We start from the raw sequence: 19,962 nt of genomic DNA on the forward strand, positions 1-19,962 counted from the left end.
TTCTGGAAACTAGACTGGTAAGCTTGTTCTTTATGTCTTGCAAAATTCTAGAATGGATTTGTGAGCATATCTAGAATGGATTTGTGAGCATTTAGAAGAAATAGAGCTGATCATTAAGAGTCAGTATGGTCTTAGTAAGACTAAAGTCTTCCAAACTGACATCATTTTCTTATACTAGTGTATCTTGATTTTTATAGAACATTTAATAAGATACTTTTTTGTATCCTTGTAGATAAAATAGTTTTCCTTATACATTCTGGCCTAACTGGCCTATTTGCTATTCTGTGTACATGAAATTCCCTCTCCCGTTGCCAGCTCTTTGCACACACTCCTGAGGTCAGAATGTTCTCCCTCTTTGCCTCTGTCTCACCAGAATTTCAATCGTTTTTCAAAGGCCAACTAATATTTTCATGATCCTTTCTGGCGTTTTCCTTTTGCCCCTCACAAAAAAATTAATTTTGTATATGTTTTGTATTGAAAGTAAGTATAACTTAATAACTACACATTAGGGCTGTGGCTCTGGGTCATTTATTTAATGTGTCAGATCTTTAGTCAATTTTCTAAGAAAAGAAGTTACAGAGAAGCTGCCAAATCTGCATTAATCAAAAAGGATTTCCTTATCCGATAAGTCATTTGTACAATAATGAAATCATAGGACCAGTCCTCTATCCCTATCTTAAAATTGACTCATTTATACATATTTTTCTCTCCCAGTAGACTATAGTTAAATATTCTAACATATTGTATCTATTTTTTAAAAAAGAAAAAAAATATTGACATTATTATAAATAACTTTTGTATGTGTATATATATGTGGGTGTGTGAGGATGTGGTATATGTGTACAGCAGCCATGACAGTGGATATGGTTGGTCTCAATTTCATTCTGAGTTTATTCTTCACTGCTAAAATATACTGCATTTCTTTGTGACCCTAGACAAAATACTTAACCTTGCAGTGCCTTAGCAACTTCCCAAAACTCTAAATTTCGGAGGAAGTAATGATCTTTACACATTTGTTAGTTTCCTGATAAATTTATCAGTGCTCATTGATTTCTTCAACAAGAGTTCCCTATATCAATGAAATTAGATCAGCTAATATTTGCTGATGAATGAATGAAACAACTGTAATTATGATTTTCTTTTGCCTTATATGGTCAGAACCTGGCTTAGAAAAAAGAAACCATTGCTTGATCCCCTTTCCAGTTTTTCTGTTTTCAGAAACTTCTATTTGTTATTGTCTAATTTCCTATCCCCTATTTAAAAAAAAAAATGAGACTTGTAATCAGTTCTTGATTAAGAGAGACTTTATATGAAATATAAATTATTTTGCTTTTGAGTAAATAGTACATTTTTCAATGCTGTGTATTATGCTATTTGGCTCAACATTTATTTTAAGAATAAAAACCCTTGAACATTCCTTTTGGAAAATTGATCTATTCATATGAGTTAGAATTATATGAAAAAATTATTTCAAAGATCTTCAAATCAAATGAACCTTTATTTGCATCTCTACTGTGAATTAATCACTCTGCCAGTCCCTCAAGGAATTTAAATTCTATTGTGGAATTCTCTTTTCATCCGATTCCTACCAGCAGAAAAAATAGTTTTAGAGTATTACATGAGCACATGGAGTGAGGGAGTGACTGACTCTTCTGTCCTTACTAGTATAGAGTTTGTGATAGAGAGAAAGTCTGGTCATAATTTGACATCCTAGATTTTATAGATCAGATTTCAAAGGGTTCACAAGATGACTAAATAGGGTCTTGAGGAATAAAATTCTATAGTGAAGTCAGCACAGAAGAAGTAGAAAGCTGGCAAGAATGATGTTTTGAAGGTACAAAATAGGAAAATTGTAGTCCATTGAGAGAAGGGAGGTGAATTGTCAAAAGAAACCAATGTGAAAGATTAAGGAATTTATCATCTTCCAGTGATAAGCATGTGTGTGCCTATTTGCCTGTCTCTGTGTGATAAAAGCAGTGAAAGATAATGTGAATAGCTATAATAGCACTCACTGACCATATACGAATGGGATGAGGAGTACAAATAGAATGAACTAGAGCAGATAAAGAAAATTAAAAATTAATTCACATTTTGCTTCTCTTTCTTCTGCAAATAAGAGTTACCTTTACCGTGGAAGGATCACATTGAAAATAGCCAAATTGGGAGTTGATATTTAGGATAAGCAAGAAGACCACAACCACCAACTATAGGCTAATGGTTTTTGGCAAAATTCTATAATGATTAAGAGTGAGCTTATTAAAAGTAAAGGAAGAAAGAAGCTTCAATCTTAAAGAACCAATATAGAACCAGTATTTCTAGACTAATTTTTTTCCAACAGGCACACTGAATTTGAGAAGTGATGTGTGTGTGTGTGTGTGTGTGTGTGTGTGTGTGTGTGTAGTTTATGTCCATTTTTAGTAAGACTTTTGATAAATCTCATGATGGTTAATTGTTTAGACTCAGGATATTTGTGTCACTTTGGAAGGATATTTCCAGGGGAGCATTCCTGTGATCTTTTGTTGGCCTTATGTTATTTAACTTTTTAAAAATATGTGATTTGGTTAAAGATATTGATAAGATCCTTATCAAATTTACAGGTAGCACAAAGAGGAGGGATAGCTAACAAGGCAGAGGAGAGTCATAAATTCCTTTCCCCTTTTCCCTACCCCATCCCCAAATCTTGATAGATAGGGTAGATAGAATTGAACTTAAAAAGCTAAAATTTGGAACTGAAACTAAAAAGCTAAAATTTAGTTGATAAATGTAAGATTTACACTTGAGTTCAAGAAATTGACTTCATAGTACATTATGAAGAAGCCAATGATTAATTAATAAGCCATGAAAATGATGTGGGGCATTTAATGTTGCACATTCAGAATGAATCAATGTTATGATTGTGTTAATCACTCATTTCAGTTGTGTCTAACTTTTTATAACCCCTTTTGCTTCTATTTTTGACAAAGGTGCTGGAATGGCTGGCTGTTTCCTTCTCTAGCTTATTTTACAGATGAGGAAACTGAGGCAAACAGGGTTGATTGACTTGCCCAGTGTCACCCATCTAGTAAATGTCTGAGAAAGATAAATCTTCCTGACTTCAGGCTTGGTACTCTATGTACTGTGCCACCTAGCCACCCTACAACATTATGATATGGAAGCCAAAAAAGTTAGTGTAGTCTTAGCATATATTAAACAGTCATATCTTTCAAGAGTAGGGCATTATGCTTTTTCTGTACTTTTGTCCTAGTAAGACAATCTCTGGAGGACTATGTTGAATTCTACACATCATTTTTTAGAAAGGACATCATGAGCTGGGAGAAATGTTGAGAGGCAAGAAACCCGAATAGCAAAGCACCCCTACTTCGTGCTATGTCATGCAGTCTGTTGAAGGAATTAGGATCATTTAGCTTGAAGAAGAGAAGCCCCTATAGGCTGTGTATGGAAGTTGCAAAAGGTATATATAGATAAAAACTTCCTAACACCGAGATCTGTAAGTAAGTTGGACTTCTTCAGCATTGGACCTCAAGGAAGACCTCATTGGAGGTCTTCAGGCAAAGCCTGGATAATCATTCTTAGGTATGTTGTAATAAGGATTCCTATTTTTAGATAGAAATTCGTTTAGATAAGCACTGAAATACTTTCCACCTTCCATGTGAGTAATATGTGTCAGAAACTATTAGTAGAGATACTAAGTTTGCCTTTTCATGCTTTCCTATAAGTCAGATAAGCAAAAGTGTAAGAAATCTTGGATTTAGATAGACTTACAGGCATATTTCCTGTTGTTGTTGTTGTTGTTGTTGTTGTTGTTGTTGTTGTTGTTGTTGTTGTTGTTGTTGTTGTTTTAAACCTGTCCAAAGTCCCAGCAATTGCAGGATATTGTGTTTCTCCTAAAAATATATGAAGGTCTGCTTTAATTTTGTTGAATACAACAGTAAATATAGAAATGACATAAATTTGATCATTTGCTTTCTTTTTTTAAATTCAGAATGGCATTATGGCACAGTGGATACTCAACTGGCCTCAAATCAGGATATCCTAGATTCAAGTCCTGTCTCTACACACAACTGACTGCATCACCTTTGGCAGTCACTTAGTTTTTCAGTGCTTTTTCAAAATCTGTTTGTAAACTCTGACTGTAAATTACAGAACAGTTATTAGTCTTCATTGGTAGAGGAAGTTTTATTTTGAATCAGCTTCCTATACTGATGAAATGTCAAGTCTTTGCCTGTAATATTAAAGATAAGATAAATCATGGGTCTCTTTTGTGTCCTTCAGTCGTATTAAAGATTATGCATGAAATTAGAGATTTTTGCTTAACCAAACTTAAGAAATACTTATTAGAAATGTTCTTTATTATCAGTTGTTTATAATTTAGGGGTTGGATATTTCATTTGTATATGTTACAGTCACTTAGGAGTCTGTATGAGGAGGGGATAGTAAATAAAATAGATTTCATAGGCTGAACTATAACACCTTTTTAATAAGTATTGGCCTTGTCACTTGGCCTTAAGACCATAGTTTTGTCAAAGAGATCTCTGGAAAGGAGACATCAGTTTGAAATACTCACCAAGTCTTTCCCCCTTATTGAAGAATAACTGGGAGTAAATATAGGCCTTAAATGATTTGTCTAGTAAGCTAAAAGTTTTTAGAAGACATGAGGATTTTTTGGAATAAGATGGGTTAGAGAGAATTAAAAGTATTATAATGAATGGTGTTAACAGGGCTAAACTGGAGAGTTGGGACAAGTGAAATGAGATTGTGAATCCAAAAGAGATATCTGAAAGAAGTAGGGAAGCTATAAGTTTGAGAGTTATAGCAGAAAGCAAGAATGGCAGGAGAAGCCATGGCTTCATCTTTATGCATTGGCATCCTTTGACTTTAATAAATAGGTTGCTCTACCTTTAGGGAGCATCACATTAACAAAAACATTTAGAACTGTACCTTGAGTTTTCTGATTATCTTTGGGGACATCTTATATTGTAGCATCTTATGCACTCTATTACCTTTTTTTTTTTTTTAAATAATCATGTCACCTTTCCATTTACAGTGAAATTTCCTAATTAAACAAAGAGCTATTGCTACTAGCAATCTTTAAATAAATTTTCTAGTTTCTCTTTTGCTCTATATTGCATTACTTGATTTAAGAAAAGGAAAAGAAGAAAAAAAATTTGAATATTATGAGATAGCTAATGACTAGATTACACTGATATTTATAATAGTCTCTTCCACAACTAATTTCTGTTTAAATCATTTTTTTTCCTAGGTCACTGCCACTGAAGAAATAACCTTTGAAGCATTGAAAAAAGCAATTGGTGAGATTTGGGGGACTTTTATTTTTTCTACTAATTTTTTGCAATACAGCTTTTTGTTGATCCTTGTTTAAGATGTCAGAATTTCTTTGTTGAGTCACTTCAGTCTTGTCTAACTCTCTGCTCTTAGATGTCTGACCTAGATGCCCTTAGATATCAGAAAAAAAGAAGCATAAAATACTCTTTTAGTTTCTTGTTAGACATAGGGGTGATTTGAAACTGCATTATTCGCGGCTCGTAAATTATTTTCTCTACATGGGATGATGTGTCTGTATCCTCATCTGTAAAATAAATTGGAAAAGAAAATGGCAAACCACTTGCGTGTCTCTGATAAGAAAACCTCAAATCAAATCATGAAGAGTTAGACAGGACTGAAAAGGACTTGAAAAAAAATCATTTTTATTAGTTATTGTTATTATTACTTTTGAAACCGAAATAACATAAAGAGCTCAAAAAATTCATCAATAATTTGGTTAATCTGCTGTTATCTTTGTAATGTCAAGAAGTCTAAAGTAAAGACCCACAGTAGGATCATTTGATCCCCTTGGAGGACTTAAGGGAGTCCATATACAAAGTGCCCACAACATAAGAAGTGGGGATGAATTGCAGTCTACTCTGGTGGAGGGAACCTACACATCTCTGAAATTGCAGGTCTTTTGGATAGTAATGGTATGTAAATGCCTATGCATTTTGTACAGAGAGGCCAAAGAATATAAGCCTGGAACGAATGAGGCCTTATCTTCCAAGTCTCCTTATTTTTAGTTTTCCATTTCATCTAATGACCTCTCTAAATGTTTCTTTGTTTCTGTTGCAAACACATAGAAATTTCAAGAATGTTATGTATGTCATATTTTTATTTCATTTCTCACTTTTAAATCAATGTAGTTTCTAATACCAGTCATGTAAATCCTTTGGATTTCTTATGGGAAATTTATTGCTATTAAATGGCTTGTTAATTTAATCCTTTTTCATATTTTTAAAGATACCAATGGAATGGAAGAACAAGAAAAAGAGAAGAGGCGTCTTGTGATAGAGAAGTTTCAGAAAGCACCTTTTGAAGAAATTGCAGCACAGTGTGAATCCAAAGTGAGCACCCATGTAATTTGGCATTATGGCAGAATCTTGTTTTTATTAAATAGGATCCAAGTAGTTCTTATTTTTTTAAAAGTAATATTCCATAAAAATATAAGTGAGAAATTCCAAATGAAACTGCAAAGAAACTGAAGTCTGCTTTTAGTTTTGCTGTGGAACTAATTAACACCTTTTAAAGGTAAAAACTTCATAAGGGAAGGCGCAAAACCTAGTGAAAGTTAAAGATGCTCAAAGAATATAATGTGAACTTGTTTTTCAATATTGATTTATTTGGAGATAAAAGACATTACCTATTAAATTGTTATATTTGATGAATTGTGAACTTATTTTCTCTTGTGAAAAAAATTGTTTCTCAATTGAATTTTTAAACTATAGCTAGGCTAACAAACCACCAGGAAATATCCTCCAGACTCTGAAAACTTTTTCAGTAAATAGTCATGTAATGATGCAAGCTAATCTAGTAATCTGGCAGTTCAGAGATTATTGTAAAGACATAATTCTATAAACCCTAAAGTTCTATAAAAATGTGAATTTTTAGTGGTAGTAATAATCAGGATTCAGCTTTCACCTCTTGACAAATTTGGTTCTGTGACTCTGGGCAAATCAAGTAAATTCTCTGTAGCCCCCAAATAGCTGTGTTAGTTAGAGAAGCTATTGATCTGAGTCAGTAGAAGTTCCTCATACAGACTTTACTTCACTGGAAAATTCATAGCAAAAAAGTTCCAGAATACCAATAATTGAAGTAACAATTAGTATTTTGCCCTTGTTTCGAAAATGTGTACTACATGACTAATAGTCTTCCTTTTCCAGGAAAAGACATACTTCATTTCTTCAGACTCCACTACTCAGGGGACATGGAAATTGCTTTATTATTGAAAATGAATTGTTTCTGTGTTTGTTAAGATGAAATTCTTTTTGTATCAAAATTACTAATTAGGGAAACTAGTGTATATAAAAGAAATTAATATATTTTCATCGTCCTAGATTGCCATAGCACCTCAAAAAAGCATCACCAATCAGTCACCTTTCTGGTGATAGGCCTTTCCATGCTCAGCTAATTTGGGCCTCTGCTGTCCTACTGTTCAGAGACCCAACGTCACGTCACCTCTGTTGAAAAAAAAAAATAATAACATATATTCTGTGTTTTAGACATATGTCTTCCACCAGTGTTTTTATTTAATCTAACTTCTATATGTCTGTCCTAAAGAGAGAGAATTATCCTAACTGGCACAATTTATCTGAACCCCTTCTCCCTGCCCTGTTTTTAGATGTGATTTTCTATCCCAAGCCCTAAGACTGAGAGTTAATATTTGTGGGAATTTTAAACAAGTAACAAAGTTGTAATAAGTTAAAATATTGTTTGAATTATTAGCATTTGAAAATAGTACCTATTCTTGACTTTCTTTCTTGACTTCAAAAGCTGAAGTCTTTCCTCCCTTTGATCAGAATTTTAATCCTTAAATGCAAAAAAGAACACTGCCCTTAGGTAATCATGGTACCAGTCCCTTAAGTGGGGAAGGATATGTGCCAAATATATAGTTTTTTTTAGATAAGTGTTAAATTTAAAGAAAAATATAAATATTTTCAAACAGGGAAAAGTCTGAAAAAAAATTTAACATGGAGAGAATTATTTTTTAATATTTTTCACTTGAAATAGAGAGGATTTTAAAAAACATACCCATTGTTCCATATCACGAGGTAATGTTGGCTATTAGAATAAGATTTCATGAATATTTTTTTCTTGGGATTTTGATAACCCATGAAAATAAATCTTTAAAATGATCCTCTGTAGAACCCACTTGACTTATGCTGTGATGATAGAAGAGGATGCTAAGAATTTCATAATCTGTGGACTATAAATAAATTTGAATTTTATTATTGGAACACTAAACGTGATATTCTTGTGAGTGACTAATTACTGGATGTATTATTAGACGATATTCTTCTTATTAATATAATCAGAAGAAAAAGAATTGCAGCTAAGTGGAAAGAAACATATTTGTTGATATTGCTTATACTTTAATTGCCAAAGATGAAGTGGTAGCAAATTCTACGAAATCCTTGACAAGATCCTCCAAATTAATATGTTCTCTGATACTTGATGACTTGAATACAAAGATGAGAAAGGTGAGGATGGAGAAAAACTGAAAAAGGAACAAGAAAGACCAAAGATTTGTATAAAAACACAAAGCTTTAGATGATTAACATTTTCTTCAATCTAAGAAGGTGTGCGTGTGTATGTATGTGTATGTTTGTGTGCACATGTATATACAATAAATAAACAATGTTAAACTGAAAAAGACTAGAATTGAAGAAGTCACAAAAGGGTTTTATGATAGGAAGGAAAGAGAAGGAGGATAAATGGTACTACTAAGAGATTAAAGGATGACAGTAAAAGTGCACCATTGGTACCTTTAGAATGCCAGGAAAAAATCAAGGACATGGATGTATTCCCTTGTTGTGAGAATATAGACAACATTTCCATATGGTTGATCTGCAATCTGACTCACTGAAGAGACTTATCTCAACTGATGAGATTACAGGTCCATATGAGTAATAAGTAATGTCTTTTTGAGGGTGAAAGAGGAGTGTAAAAATTAGCTTGAAGCTTAACTTCAAAAAATCTAAGATCGTAAATAGAAGGAGAAATGGAAACTGTCGGATTTTCTATTCTTGACAGAAGATTGCTGCACATAGCAACTGCAGTCATGGAATTAGAAAATGCTAACCTCTTGGAAGGGAAGCAATAGCAAATCTGAACCATATACAGATATCACCTTGCCAACAAATGCCCTTTTAGTCAAAGCTGTGTTTTTTTCAATAGTGGGGTATGACTGTGAGAGTTTTAACTATTAACTTCTGAGTGCTGCTGAAGACTTGAGAGTTGTTTGACAGCAAGGAGATCAAATCAGCCAATAGTTAAAGAAATGAATTCAGATCATTCTTTAGAAGGACAAATATTGAGACTTAAATGCATTAACCACATAATAAGGAACTCATTGGAAAAGACTTTATTTTTAAGTTTTTGGTTGAATAGATAAAGCAGATTTGAATGTATGAATTTCATTTTTATTTTATGAAGTGTATATTTTCACTTTTAGTCACGAAATAACATTCCTATTAGAATAGGATTCTGTATTTAGCATTTTGTTGGGTAAAAGGCCCTCAGATTTTAAACATTTATAAATCATATGAATATTCTTTTTTTTTTTTTTGATCATATGAATATTCTACATTATATAGTTTAAACCCTTGATTTTACAGGTATATTAGTCTCAACATGGTATATTTAATGCAGCAAACATGAAATGCCTGTTATGTGCAAGGTATTATATGTGATAGGGAGAACAGGAAAAAAATATATAATTAGAATGATAGCATTCAGATGACTTGTTCTTTATTGTATATGGCCAATTTACTGATCTATTTGAGTCCAAGTTTCTTAATTGAAAAATAAGGCTTACACAACATGATCTCTAAAAGTCCTTTCTAGCACTAGATAAAATAAGGTAATTGAATCCCAAGGAGATCAAATAACTTTCTTAAAGTAATATAGCTAATTTTTTATATAGACTACAACTAGAATATTTTACTTAATTAGAACTTGTTACCTGACTCCCAAGTAAGTGTTCTTTCTAATGTATTTTAATTAAACTTTCTTGTAGTTTTTGCTATTATTGCAAATTAAAGAGGGGAAAGAAAGAAAATTTCCTAATTATATTTTTTATTTTAAATCTATTTATTGAGAGTAGTAGTAATTTTTTCATGTAGTAATCCACTTGCTAAGTTAGGATATATACACATCAATTATATAGATTTTATTTGACTGATTCTACAGTTTAATTCACAGAATTCAAATTGAAATGGAATTCAACGGCTACATTGTCAGATCCATCCTGAACAAGAATTCTTTGTACAGTATCCCTGATAAGTAGTTGTCTAGCTTTTGCTCATTTGCCATTATTTTGGAGAAAACTTTGAACATTCTAAGATAGCCAATTCCTCTTTTATAAATACCTACTTTTAATGAAGTAAGTCTGAATTTTTCTACAGAGTCTACAGTGAGCCTGAATTTTTCTTTTTGGAAATCATAACCATTGCTCCTAAATATGTCCTGTGGGGCCAGATATCAAGACATTTATATGATACTGTATTTCCTAATAACCTTGAGGTGTAGGTACCATAGGTACTATTTTACAGATGAGAAAACTGAGACAGAGAGGTTAAATTACTTGGCAGCCATGGCCACACAGTGTTGGAGGTAAGATTCAAATCCAGGTCTTCTTATCTGGAAGTTCAGCATCTGCAGTGCAACATTATTCCCTATGATAGCTTTTCAAATTCTAGATAACAACTATACTGTTTACATTAAATCTTCCCTTTCTGAGCTAAATAATTTGTTTCTTCAGCTAGTCCTCCCATTACATGATCACAGAGCTCTGTACCTTCCTGATTGCTCTTTTTTGGATATCCATCAGTTTGTCAGTGACCATTGTAAAGTATGGACTTGGTTATTTCTTTATTTTGGTTGGGTTGAATTATACACAAGTTACATTGGGTTATAGTGGAGCTGAATGTTGCAGCACTGATATATGTAGAGAAACTAGAAAAGACTTTGGCAACCTCAACCATTTGTCATTTGCAAATTTTATTTTGACCAGTGTGTTTAGTGTTGAATCTTACTGTTTTGTATTAGGCTTATATGTAATGATGCAAATCATTGGAAGAATGTTCAACTCTGTGTAGCATTTTTAATATTCCTTTCTCCATTATTCTCTTTCTCCTTGTAGGCAAATTTTCTTCATGACAGACTTGCACAAATACTGGAGCTTACCATACGGTAAGGATTTATGAATGTGAACCCTTGATGGGATTAACTAATTCTTCTTTGAGAGAGAAAATATTTTAAAGCCATTAAAAAAAAAATAGTTATGGCTAACAACATTTAAGGAACTAAACATCAGCATTTTCTTTTAGAGTAAATATTTCTTTTCTCCATTCCACTATCCCACTCTCTTATGTATAAAATTGTTGTCCTGAAGGAATAATAGACTAGCTTAGTTCTAGAGATTGCCTGTTTTTGTTTGTTTTGGTTTGGTTTTTTTCTAGTTTATTGAAAAGGCTTATAGAACTGTCAGATTGTAGAGGTGATTATTCCCAAGGACCATGGTGGCACATTACCCACTGTAGGACTTTAGTTTACAGAATAAATATTGATACAGATAACTAATTTTTGAGGGACAGTACCTTATCTAACATTGTCTCAGTTGGTGTGCTAGTCAGAACATATTATTTTAAACTTCCTTTGTTTTTTTAATTCTGAAATGTACCATTTTGAAATAGTACTTTGTATTCTTGTGCCAAAATAATGTTATGCTCAGTTTAGCTAACTGTTTATTGACCTTAAACTTAAATAGAAGCATTAATTTGATCTCTTGAATACACGCAAAAATCTTAATGTAAATGTAGACCTTTTACAGCAGTTATTCATTTATAGATACCTACAACAGTGAATCCAATCATTTGGGGAAAAAAAGTGGAAGGGAAATAAATTAGTTCTAAGTAGACGTTTCAGATTAATTTATGTATTTTTAGATAGATAAGGGTGAAATAAAATCATAAGATTTATGATTCATACCATGTTACTTTCTGACCTGTTAGGATTTGTAAAACTGCTTATCTAACTTTTAAACCTACTTTTGATAGTTTTTCTGTTTCTCTAATATAAATGCTTATCAAATTTATAGATATCATAAAGCTAAAAGGATTAGCTAACAACCCAGATTCTTTAATTTTTCAGAGCGCTTTATTTGTATTATGTCATTTCCCCACACAGTAGGATTCCAGAAAATCAGATCCCAAAGGATAGAATAGAGGAAATATAACTCGTGAAAATCAATTTAAGTTTAATTTCCCTTAGTTAATATTCAGTATGAGTCAAAAGTATGACCTTCTTGGTTGGTGCTATTATCTTATTCTTCTAGGCACTGTAACATAACTCCTTCATACCTTGTGCGGTTTTTTTTAGGTCCTATAGCATTCCATAATTCTTTGAAATTACAAATTAAATGCTAACATATAATAAAAGTTCAACAGTGTTCCTTTCTTGCTCATCTATCCTTTCTTCACATTTCCTGTATGTTCCTACTTTGCATAATAACATGAAATATTCCTACATTTTCCATTTCCCTTTTAATGCTTTTCTGTGGAAGACATTCTCTTAATTGTTGAAGGAACAGCTTAGGCTTCAGGCCTTAGTTGACTTTTTAAATTTCATAGCCTAGTAAATAATGCCCTGCTCCAGTATTGATGAAACTCGGCAAGCCAAAGTGCTATTTTTGTTTTTAAAGCATGTCATTATTGAATTCTGACCTGGAGCAATCAGAATACAATAGTTTGAATTACCAAGTGTAGACTTGAATATTAGAACTGAAGTTAAGTTGGCAAGTAATACCATCTGTTTTTCTGGACAGAGATCACATTTCCTGTAACTTAATTGGGGAGACCATATCAGTGATAGATATTTGAAAATAGAATTCTCTGAAGGAAAAAAATTTTTTTTTAAATATAACTGTGCTGATGCCTTTTTTTTATCTTTTGCAGTCCACCTCCGAGTCCATCAGGAACACTGACCATCACATCTGGACATGCCCAGTACCAGTCTGTCCCAGTTTATGAGATGAAGTTTCCAGATCTCTGTGTGTATTGAGTCTTATGGAGTCTGCTGAATCATATTTAGTTTAAAGTTGAAAATCAAGGCTAAAATCAGTTTTAGGATTAATTTGCTTCATTCCAGTTAACATATTTATTCAAAATAATTAGGGAACAAAAGTTGAACCAAGTGATTGATTGCCAGGGTAAATTAGATATTTTTAGACTGTATTCTCTTAAATATAATGGAGCATACAGATCTGTCATGTCAATTTGTTTTTCCATTTGAATTCCCTATTGGTTTTAAAAGTTGAGCAACTGAGATTTTATTCATGTTGTTCTATAGTACATTTTAAAACTTTTCATAAATGTTTATTTCAAAAGCAAGTTTTTTTTTTTTTCAAATCCTTAATGGGAATTTACAAACATACTGAGTATAGATGATGTATTTCATAAACTTATACAGAACTGTTTTTTAGCAAAAATGGCTTTGACTACTTGTCACATAGAATAGCAAAGACATATATTTTCTTGCAGTGCTGGAGGCTCATAATTGGTGGCTTTTTCTTCTTTGCTTTAGAATAAGTTGTTGAAAACCACCATTGCTTATTCACAGTAACAAATTTGTGTGATAGTGTTCAAAGACTGTGATCTAAAAAATAACGTACTTTTACAAATCTGGTACAGCTATACTATATTTTCTGCTAAAAGTTTAACTGTTCTTCTTGAGAAGTGTGAAGCTTCCTCTTAGAGCACCAAACTGTGCAATATTTTTCACATCATAGATGTATATATAGTTTATAGGCCATGCTTTGAAATTGCAGTCGTATTTTGCTATGGCTCCATTAGTTAAGAGAGATATATTTAGTATAGAAAGACATTTTTAAGAAGTTATTTGTTCATTTGTGAATTGATAAATACAAAAAAATGAGAAGTCTATACGTTTCTCTTCATAGCATATTAATTTAAATTTTCAGTACTGTTTTATATGTTGATTATTTTTTAATGAATTCTTTAGTTTCAACATTTCTGAGTGTTAACTAAGTTTATTTTGTAAGATTTGAACCAAATGTACCCATGTTTATCTGGGTTTTTTTTTAGAATTACCTTAGACTTCCCTGTGGTTTTAGAGAACAAGTGTGCTGAATTTCATAGGTTTATATGTCTGCTAATATCAGTGCTACAGTTTGTGTGTACTGACATGCTTTTGATAGTATTTTCTTAAAATGGTATGTATTTTGGTGAATTCCTTGGCACTAGGTGTTAATAAACACTTTTTTTCTTCATGGTCCGTTTTGAAATTCTCTTCAGAAGATTAAAAATCATCTGTTCCACAGTCCAGTACCTTGAGTGGAAGATTTTTCAACCTACATTGCCATTTACATGAAGCAGCATAAGCATCTCAAAAGCTAAAAGGAACTTAATATTTTCATTTAGAAAATTGTAATAAAGTGTTTGTGTGGATTTGTGTGTATTATTTTAGGCTCTGCTTGAAACAGGAAAAAATGAAGAGATATAAACAAAGTCACTGTAAATCTTTTCAATATGTAAACCAAAATAATGGTTTCCCTTGATGCTTTTTGGAAGTATAATAGTGCATGCTCCATGTTGTAATCAATTAAACCTATGAAATGACACATTGAAACAAGATGGAATGTTCTCAAAACTAGCCGTTTTCCAATTAACAGTGTGCTCACAGTTGTAGACAACAAAAGAGCATATCCAGTATACTTTTGGGGGTTTAGCTGCTACAGCTTGACACCCTAATAGAACAAAAATTTTTGCATCATTATGCTTACTTTTGTCCTGTTTTCCCACTTTGATTTTCTTTTTAAGGTAAGATATTTTTTGACCTACATTCCTTTTTTAAAGAATCTAAATGGGACAGAATGCAGAACAATCATCATCCACTCGGATGCCATTTTATAAATTAACACTGTGTGCTTTTGTATGAAAAAAATATATAATTTAATAATCTATGAAAATAAGAAATTAAGAATGTATTTTCATTTGCACTCATGCAATATACAAACTGCTGTACATATTTTCTTGTTTTGGAAAATTTACATTTACTGCATGTCTTGATCGCATGTACCCTGGAAAATGTAATTGGCTTTTATTGCACTTTTCACTTAGTCTATTTATATATTGTTGGTTTAAGTTTTCCTCAGTTTCACTACAGTAAACTCCTATACATTCTTGATAACCACACTGACTGTTGGCTATAAGTTCTGAGAATGGCTATTTTCTTTGATTTATTTCTTGTGTCACAGGAACATTGCAGGTACATGTATATGTGTCTTTTAGGCATTTTGAAGTCTTAGAGTATGGAATTTGCCTACCATCTGATTGTGTTGATTTTTTTTTTCTGTAGGTATTAAGTCAAATAAACTGTTAAGTATTCTATTTTAATGTACACAGTTGTTTTGTATCATTTTATTCTTCTTGAACAGTTTTAGTACTTAGAATATATAGTGTGTATACTGGACCTCTAGTATCCATGGCTATTTCATTAAAGTTTAACTTTCTCTTGGATTCCAACAAATTTTATATGTATATGATCTTTGCTTTGAATTTTTCCTAATTTACTGTATTTTGTAATAGTATATTTGTACTTGTTAGTTCAAGATAAAATAAGACCCATTTCCAGAAGTAGTATTCATCTCTCGGATTGTCAATATGGAAATGAGACTTTTTTTTTTAATCTTGTTTTATCCATGAAGATATATTCTGTAGTAAATGTAATGAATCCAATTTCATGAACTATAAGGATACACTGTGTGATTGACATGTAAGCAATAAAACACACCAAAAAAAATATCAAGGAGTCATGTCGTGTGCAGTTTTATAACTGTGTATTTGGAAAATGATGTCTTTTAAAGTGAGAACCAAATGATTTTTCCAATATCAGAATCTGTTTTTATATGCTTAAGAATATTCAAAATTGTAGGTTAAAGTATTATTACATGTCTTAGCCTATCTTTTGTTAAAAGTTACACTGATGTATAATCTACTATTTTGTTTTTAAATTATACATGTTGAATTGTATTTTTGACTTTAATATGATTTTTACTGGTATTCCTTTTTTTATAACTCTGTTTGAGAGACCTTATGTGTTAACTAAGCTTGAAAGAACAATCTGAACTAAGATGGAGTATCATCTAGCCATATTGCAGAAATATGTTTCTGCATTAGGAAGTCCTTCACTTAAATCTTCAAGTTGGACCGCAGAGTTACATATAGTCTTGTCATCAGAGCACAAGCCTAAATCTAGGTATATATGATTTTGATATTAATTTTGTTTACTGTCACATCCTAAGCTTGTGGCTTTTAGATTATTGTAGTCTCCTCTTTGACAGTCCTGACCCTCCTCCCCCATAATGCTATCCCTAACTGTGATTCTTTTATGAATTTCAGGTAAAGGATGACTTTTATGACAAGTCATTAAAAAAAAAGGCATAAAATGCATAAACCCAGAATGAACCTCATTTTACAAATGAGGGAAAACAAATGATTAAAATTAGTGTGCTAATGTGGAAATGATGTTGGAGTTAGAATAAGGAATAAATTAGGATTCAAATCCTCCTTCTAAAACTTCATAATTGTGTGAACAGCGACAAATCACTTAAACTTCTCAGAGAGTTAGTCTTCCTTTGTATGTTTGTTATAAAGCTCAAAGGAGATAATGTATACAAAATGCTTTGCAAATATAAATTGTTGATATCCTGAATTATGTAGTTTGTAGCAGAGCTAGAGCTAAAATTCAAAAGATGGTGAGTTCTCTAGGGCTTCAGACAAGAACTGGATGATGTTGAGTGTGTTGTGAAGGGAGATTCTTATTATAGCATGATTTGGACCAGATAGCTCCTAAGGTCCCTTTCAATTCAGATTTTATGATCTCTCCTCTCCATTGGTAGCCAAATGCCTAAATAGGCTTTTCTGAGAGTGGATTAGGAAGATTTAGAAACCTTTCCATGATAGATTCACACACACACACACACACACATACACATCCCTCCCAGAAAGTACACACACACACACACACACACACACACACACCCCTCCCAGAAAGTACTATACCCAAACATAACATCAACATTTTGTCCATAATTATAAATGTTTTTCTGCATTCTGGCCCAACATCTCTGCCAAAAGGTGGAAAACATGTTTTGTCAGCAGTTTTATGGAGCTTTTATTCCTTCCTTGATGATGATGAAGTCTTTCAAATCCCACTGTTTTTCCACTTCACCAGGCTGCCAACCATTCTTTGAAATTGAAGTCCATGTATGACAATTAATACAGTTTCTGTATAACACCTTCCAATAGACTGGTTTGCCAAGAAACAAGTGGTCACTAATACATCGCCATTTTCCCCACTTAGTCTCTTATTTGAAGAGAAATGGAATTTTGATGAGTGATTTGAAACCATCTGAGGCAAAGAATATATCAATACTTAGAACTTTATAGGCAAGCCTAGCACAGTTTTTCATCAAGAAGGATGCTGTAGAACTTGGGAGCCATTGTATCCCAACAGAATCGATGGGAAAATGTCTAAAGAAACCAAAGGCTGTGAAACTCATCCTGTGGTCAGTGTTCGGGGAGGGTTGTGAAGTATCTGTTCTGGTATCTTGAAGTACACTGTAGCACCTTTTCTTGCCAGGGTGATCTTGACTTTGTTTTGCAAGGCATAGGAACCAAAGTGGTAGAGTTAAGATAGGGACTCACTCTGCCAAATCTCTACAAATACCCTTAAATAATGATCCTAAACAAATTCTAGAGCAACAGAACCCTCAAAAAGACAAAAAGACTCAAAAAATAGTGAAACAATTTTCCAGCCAATGACAACTCAGAGAGCAGAAAAGTTCTATTGTACCAGGGTGAGAGAGGACCCCAGTCTGGTGGGGCCACAAAACTGGGCCCCAGCAAACCAAGAGGAGACCTTAGGATCAACTGAATCAGTGACAGCACTAGTAGTTTTCAGATCTCACCCACAGACATTAAGGGGACAAGACAGTGGGTTAGGAGGAGATTTATAGGCTTCTTTCTATTTGCTGGCACCAGGGGCAGGACTATTGCATCTTCTACTTGGATGTGAGCCAGACAGGGGTCATAACCCCACTTCAAGGAGGATCACTAGCACAGCAGAGCTTGACCCTGTAGGGGAGCAGGGTTCCTGGTCATAATTCCAGGGTTAAAAAGAATGTTCACAAACCAGTGCATAGTACATGAGAGTAGTAAATATACCTCCTCCTGCTTCATACCACCTTGGAAGAGCCAAAAAATTAAGAGATTCCCAGAATTACCCCTGAAAACAATTGTGTTGGAATCTTTACAAACTGTTAAGCCATTAGAGTTGATGGAGACAATAATTATATTTTATGCTTATAAAGTCCTATTGTTTACATTATCTGTCAATCGATCATTTAGTAAGCATTAAGCTTCTACTATTGTTGGAATCTTTACAAAGTGTTAAGTCATTAGTTGATAGGGACAATAATTATCTAATTTAGCATGGTTCAGTATGATTGATCTGATCCTACCAGGAGATGTTATGGGCCAGAACTTGAAACAAGGTACTAAGTACAACTGATAGAAACAATGCTTGTGTTCACACCTTTAGAGAGCTCATAGAAGCAAGAAATATTTAAGTACTCGGAGTTCACATGTTTGGGAGATTTAAGGGTTTAGAAAGAGATATTTGAATTCACACCTCCCTTAGGGCCAGAGAGCACTCTGGGAGATAACTCATAATTCCTCCTTCCAGAAGGAGGAGTTAACCTTTGGGAGATCATATATATACAGGAAGCTCTTAGAGCTTAAAGGAATTTCTTGGGAACGTTCCCAGGGGTCGAAGAGGAGCACTCTTCGAGGAAGCTCACAAGCCCTCTGTCCGAGGCAAGAAAGATTCATTACAACTTTCACCTTGGTGCTGGCTGGAGGCTGAAGATAGCAGAGGCAGGAGCAAAGAACAAAGCTGCAAGAGCTCTTAGAACCAGGCAGAGAGATAGGCCTCTGAGCTAACCGGGCGATATTGAAGGACACAATAAAAGATCTGAACTTTTATCAGCTGGTTGCCATTTTGAAGTAATTATTGATTTTAACTGAAACTAAGGCTGCCTCCAGAAAACCTCCCCGAGAAACCCTCTCCCCCAGAGAGCACTCTTATATTTTAGAAGAAAAAACACAACACAACTGCACAAAAAACCTTGAAGCTTGGGATAGTGTTTTCCCCTCTGTAATATAGAGTTAAAAGAAATAGGCTGCAAAAATGATCAAATTGGGAGAAAAAAACAAAACTCAAGACTAAAATGTTATTTTGGTGACATCGAAGTGTACAGAAGAAGAAAAAGTCAAAATACCTCAAAGAAAATATGAATTGGTCTTAGGTCATAGCAGAGCCTAAAAAGATCAAATAAGAGATAGAGAGGAAAAATTGGGAAGAGAAATTAAAATTATAAGAAAATCATGAAAAAAGTCAAAAGCTTGATGAAGGAGGTGCACGCGCACACACACACACACACACACACAAGAACCTTAAAAAACAATAGGCCAAATAAAGGTTAAAAAAAAATGAAAATTTTAAAAGTAGAATTGGGCCAAATGGAAAAAGATAAAAATTCATTGCAGTACACTCTAAAAAGTTGGCTTGACCAAATGGAAAAAGGAGACACAAAAGTTCACTGAAGAAAATTCCTTAAAAGTTAGAATTGGACAAGTAGAAGCTAATGACTGTGAGACATCAAGAAACATTCAAATAAAATCAAGGAATAAAAAATTGAGAAAAATGTGAAATATTTCATTGGAAAAACAATTGACCTAGAAAATAGATCTAAGAGAATTTGAGAATTATCAGATTACCTAAAAGTCATGATAAAAAAAGAAAAAAGCTTAGGTATCATCTTTAAAGAAATTA

The 19,962-nt window shown here is 33.0% G+C and overlaps 1 protein-coding gene across 3 annotated transcripts in view; it reads left to right on the plus strand.

Annotated features, from left to right (window-relative positions):
* EFR3A (EFR3 homolog A) overlaps positions 1–15,869 on the plus strand; it is a 136,486-nt gene extending 120,617 nt beyond the window's left edge. For 2 of the 3 annotated variants that reach the window (XM_031947206.1, XM_031947208.1), the window contains 4 exons: positions 5,261–5,309; positions 6,289–6,392; positions 11,189–11,238; positions 13,002–15,869. In XM_031947206.1, the coding sequence (XP_031803066.1) occupies positions 5,261–5,309; positions 6,289–6,392; positions 11,189–11,238; positions 13,002–13,107 (309 nt within the window). In that variant the 3' untranslated portion in view covers positions 13,108–15,869. The remainder of the gene's footprint in view (positions 1–5,260; positions 5,310–6,288; positions 6,393–11,188; positions 11,239–13,001) is intronic. The other variant, XM_031947207.1, reaches the window with a different exon arrangement.
* The last annotated feature ends 4,093 nt before the right edge of the window (positions 15,870–19,962 follow it).

The sequence above is a fragment of the Sarcophilus harrisii genome, chromosome 1 (genome assembly GCF_902635505.1).
Source record: "Sarcophilus harrisii chromosome 1, mSarHar1.11, whole genome shotgun sequence".
Classification (NCBI taxonomy): domain Eukaryota; kingdom Metazoa; phylum Chordata; class Mammalia; order Dasyuromorphia; family Dasyuridae; genus Sarcophilus; species Sarcophilus harrisii.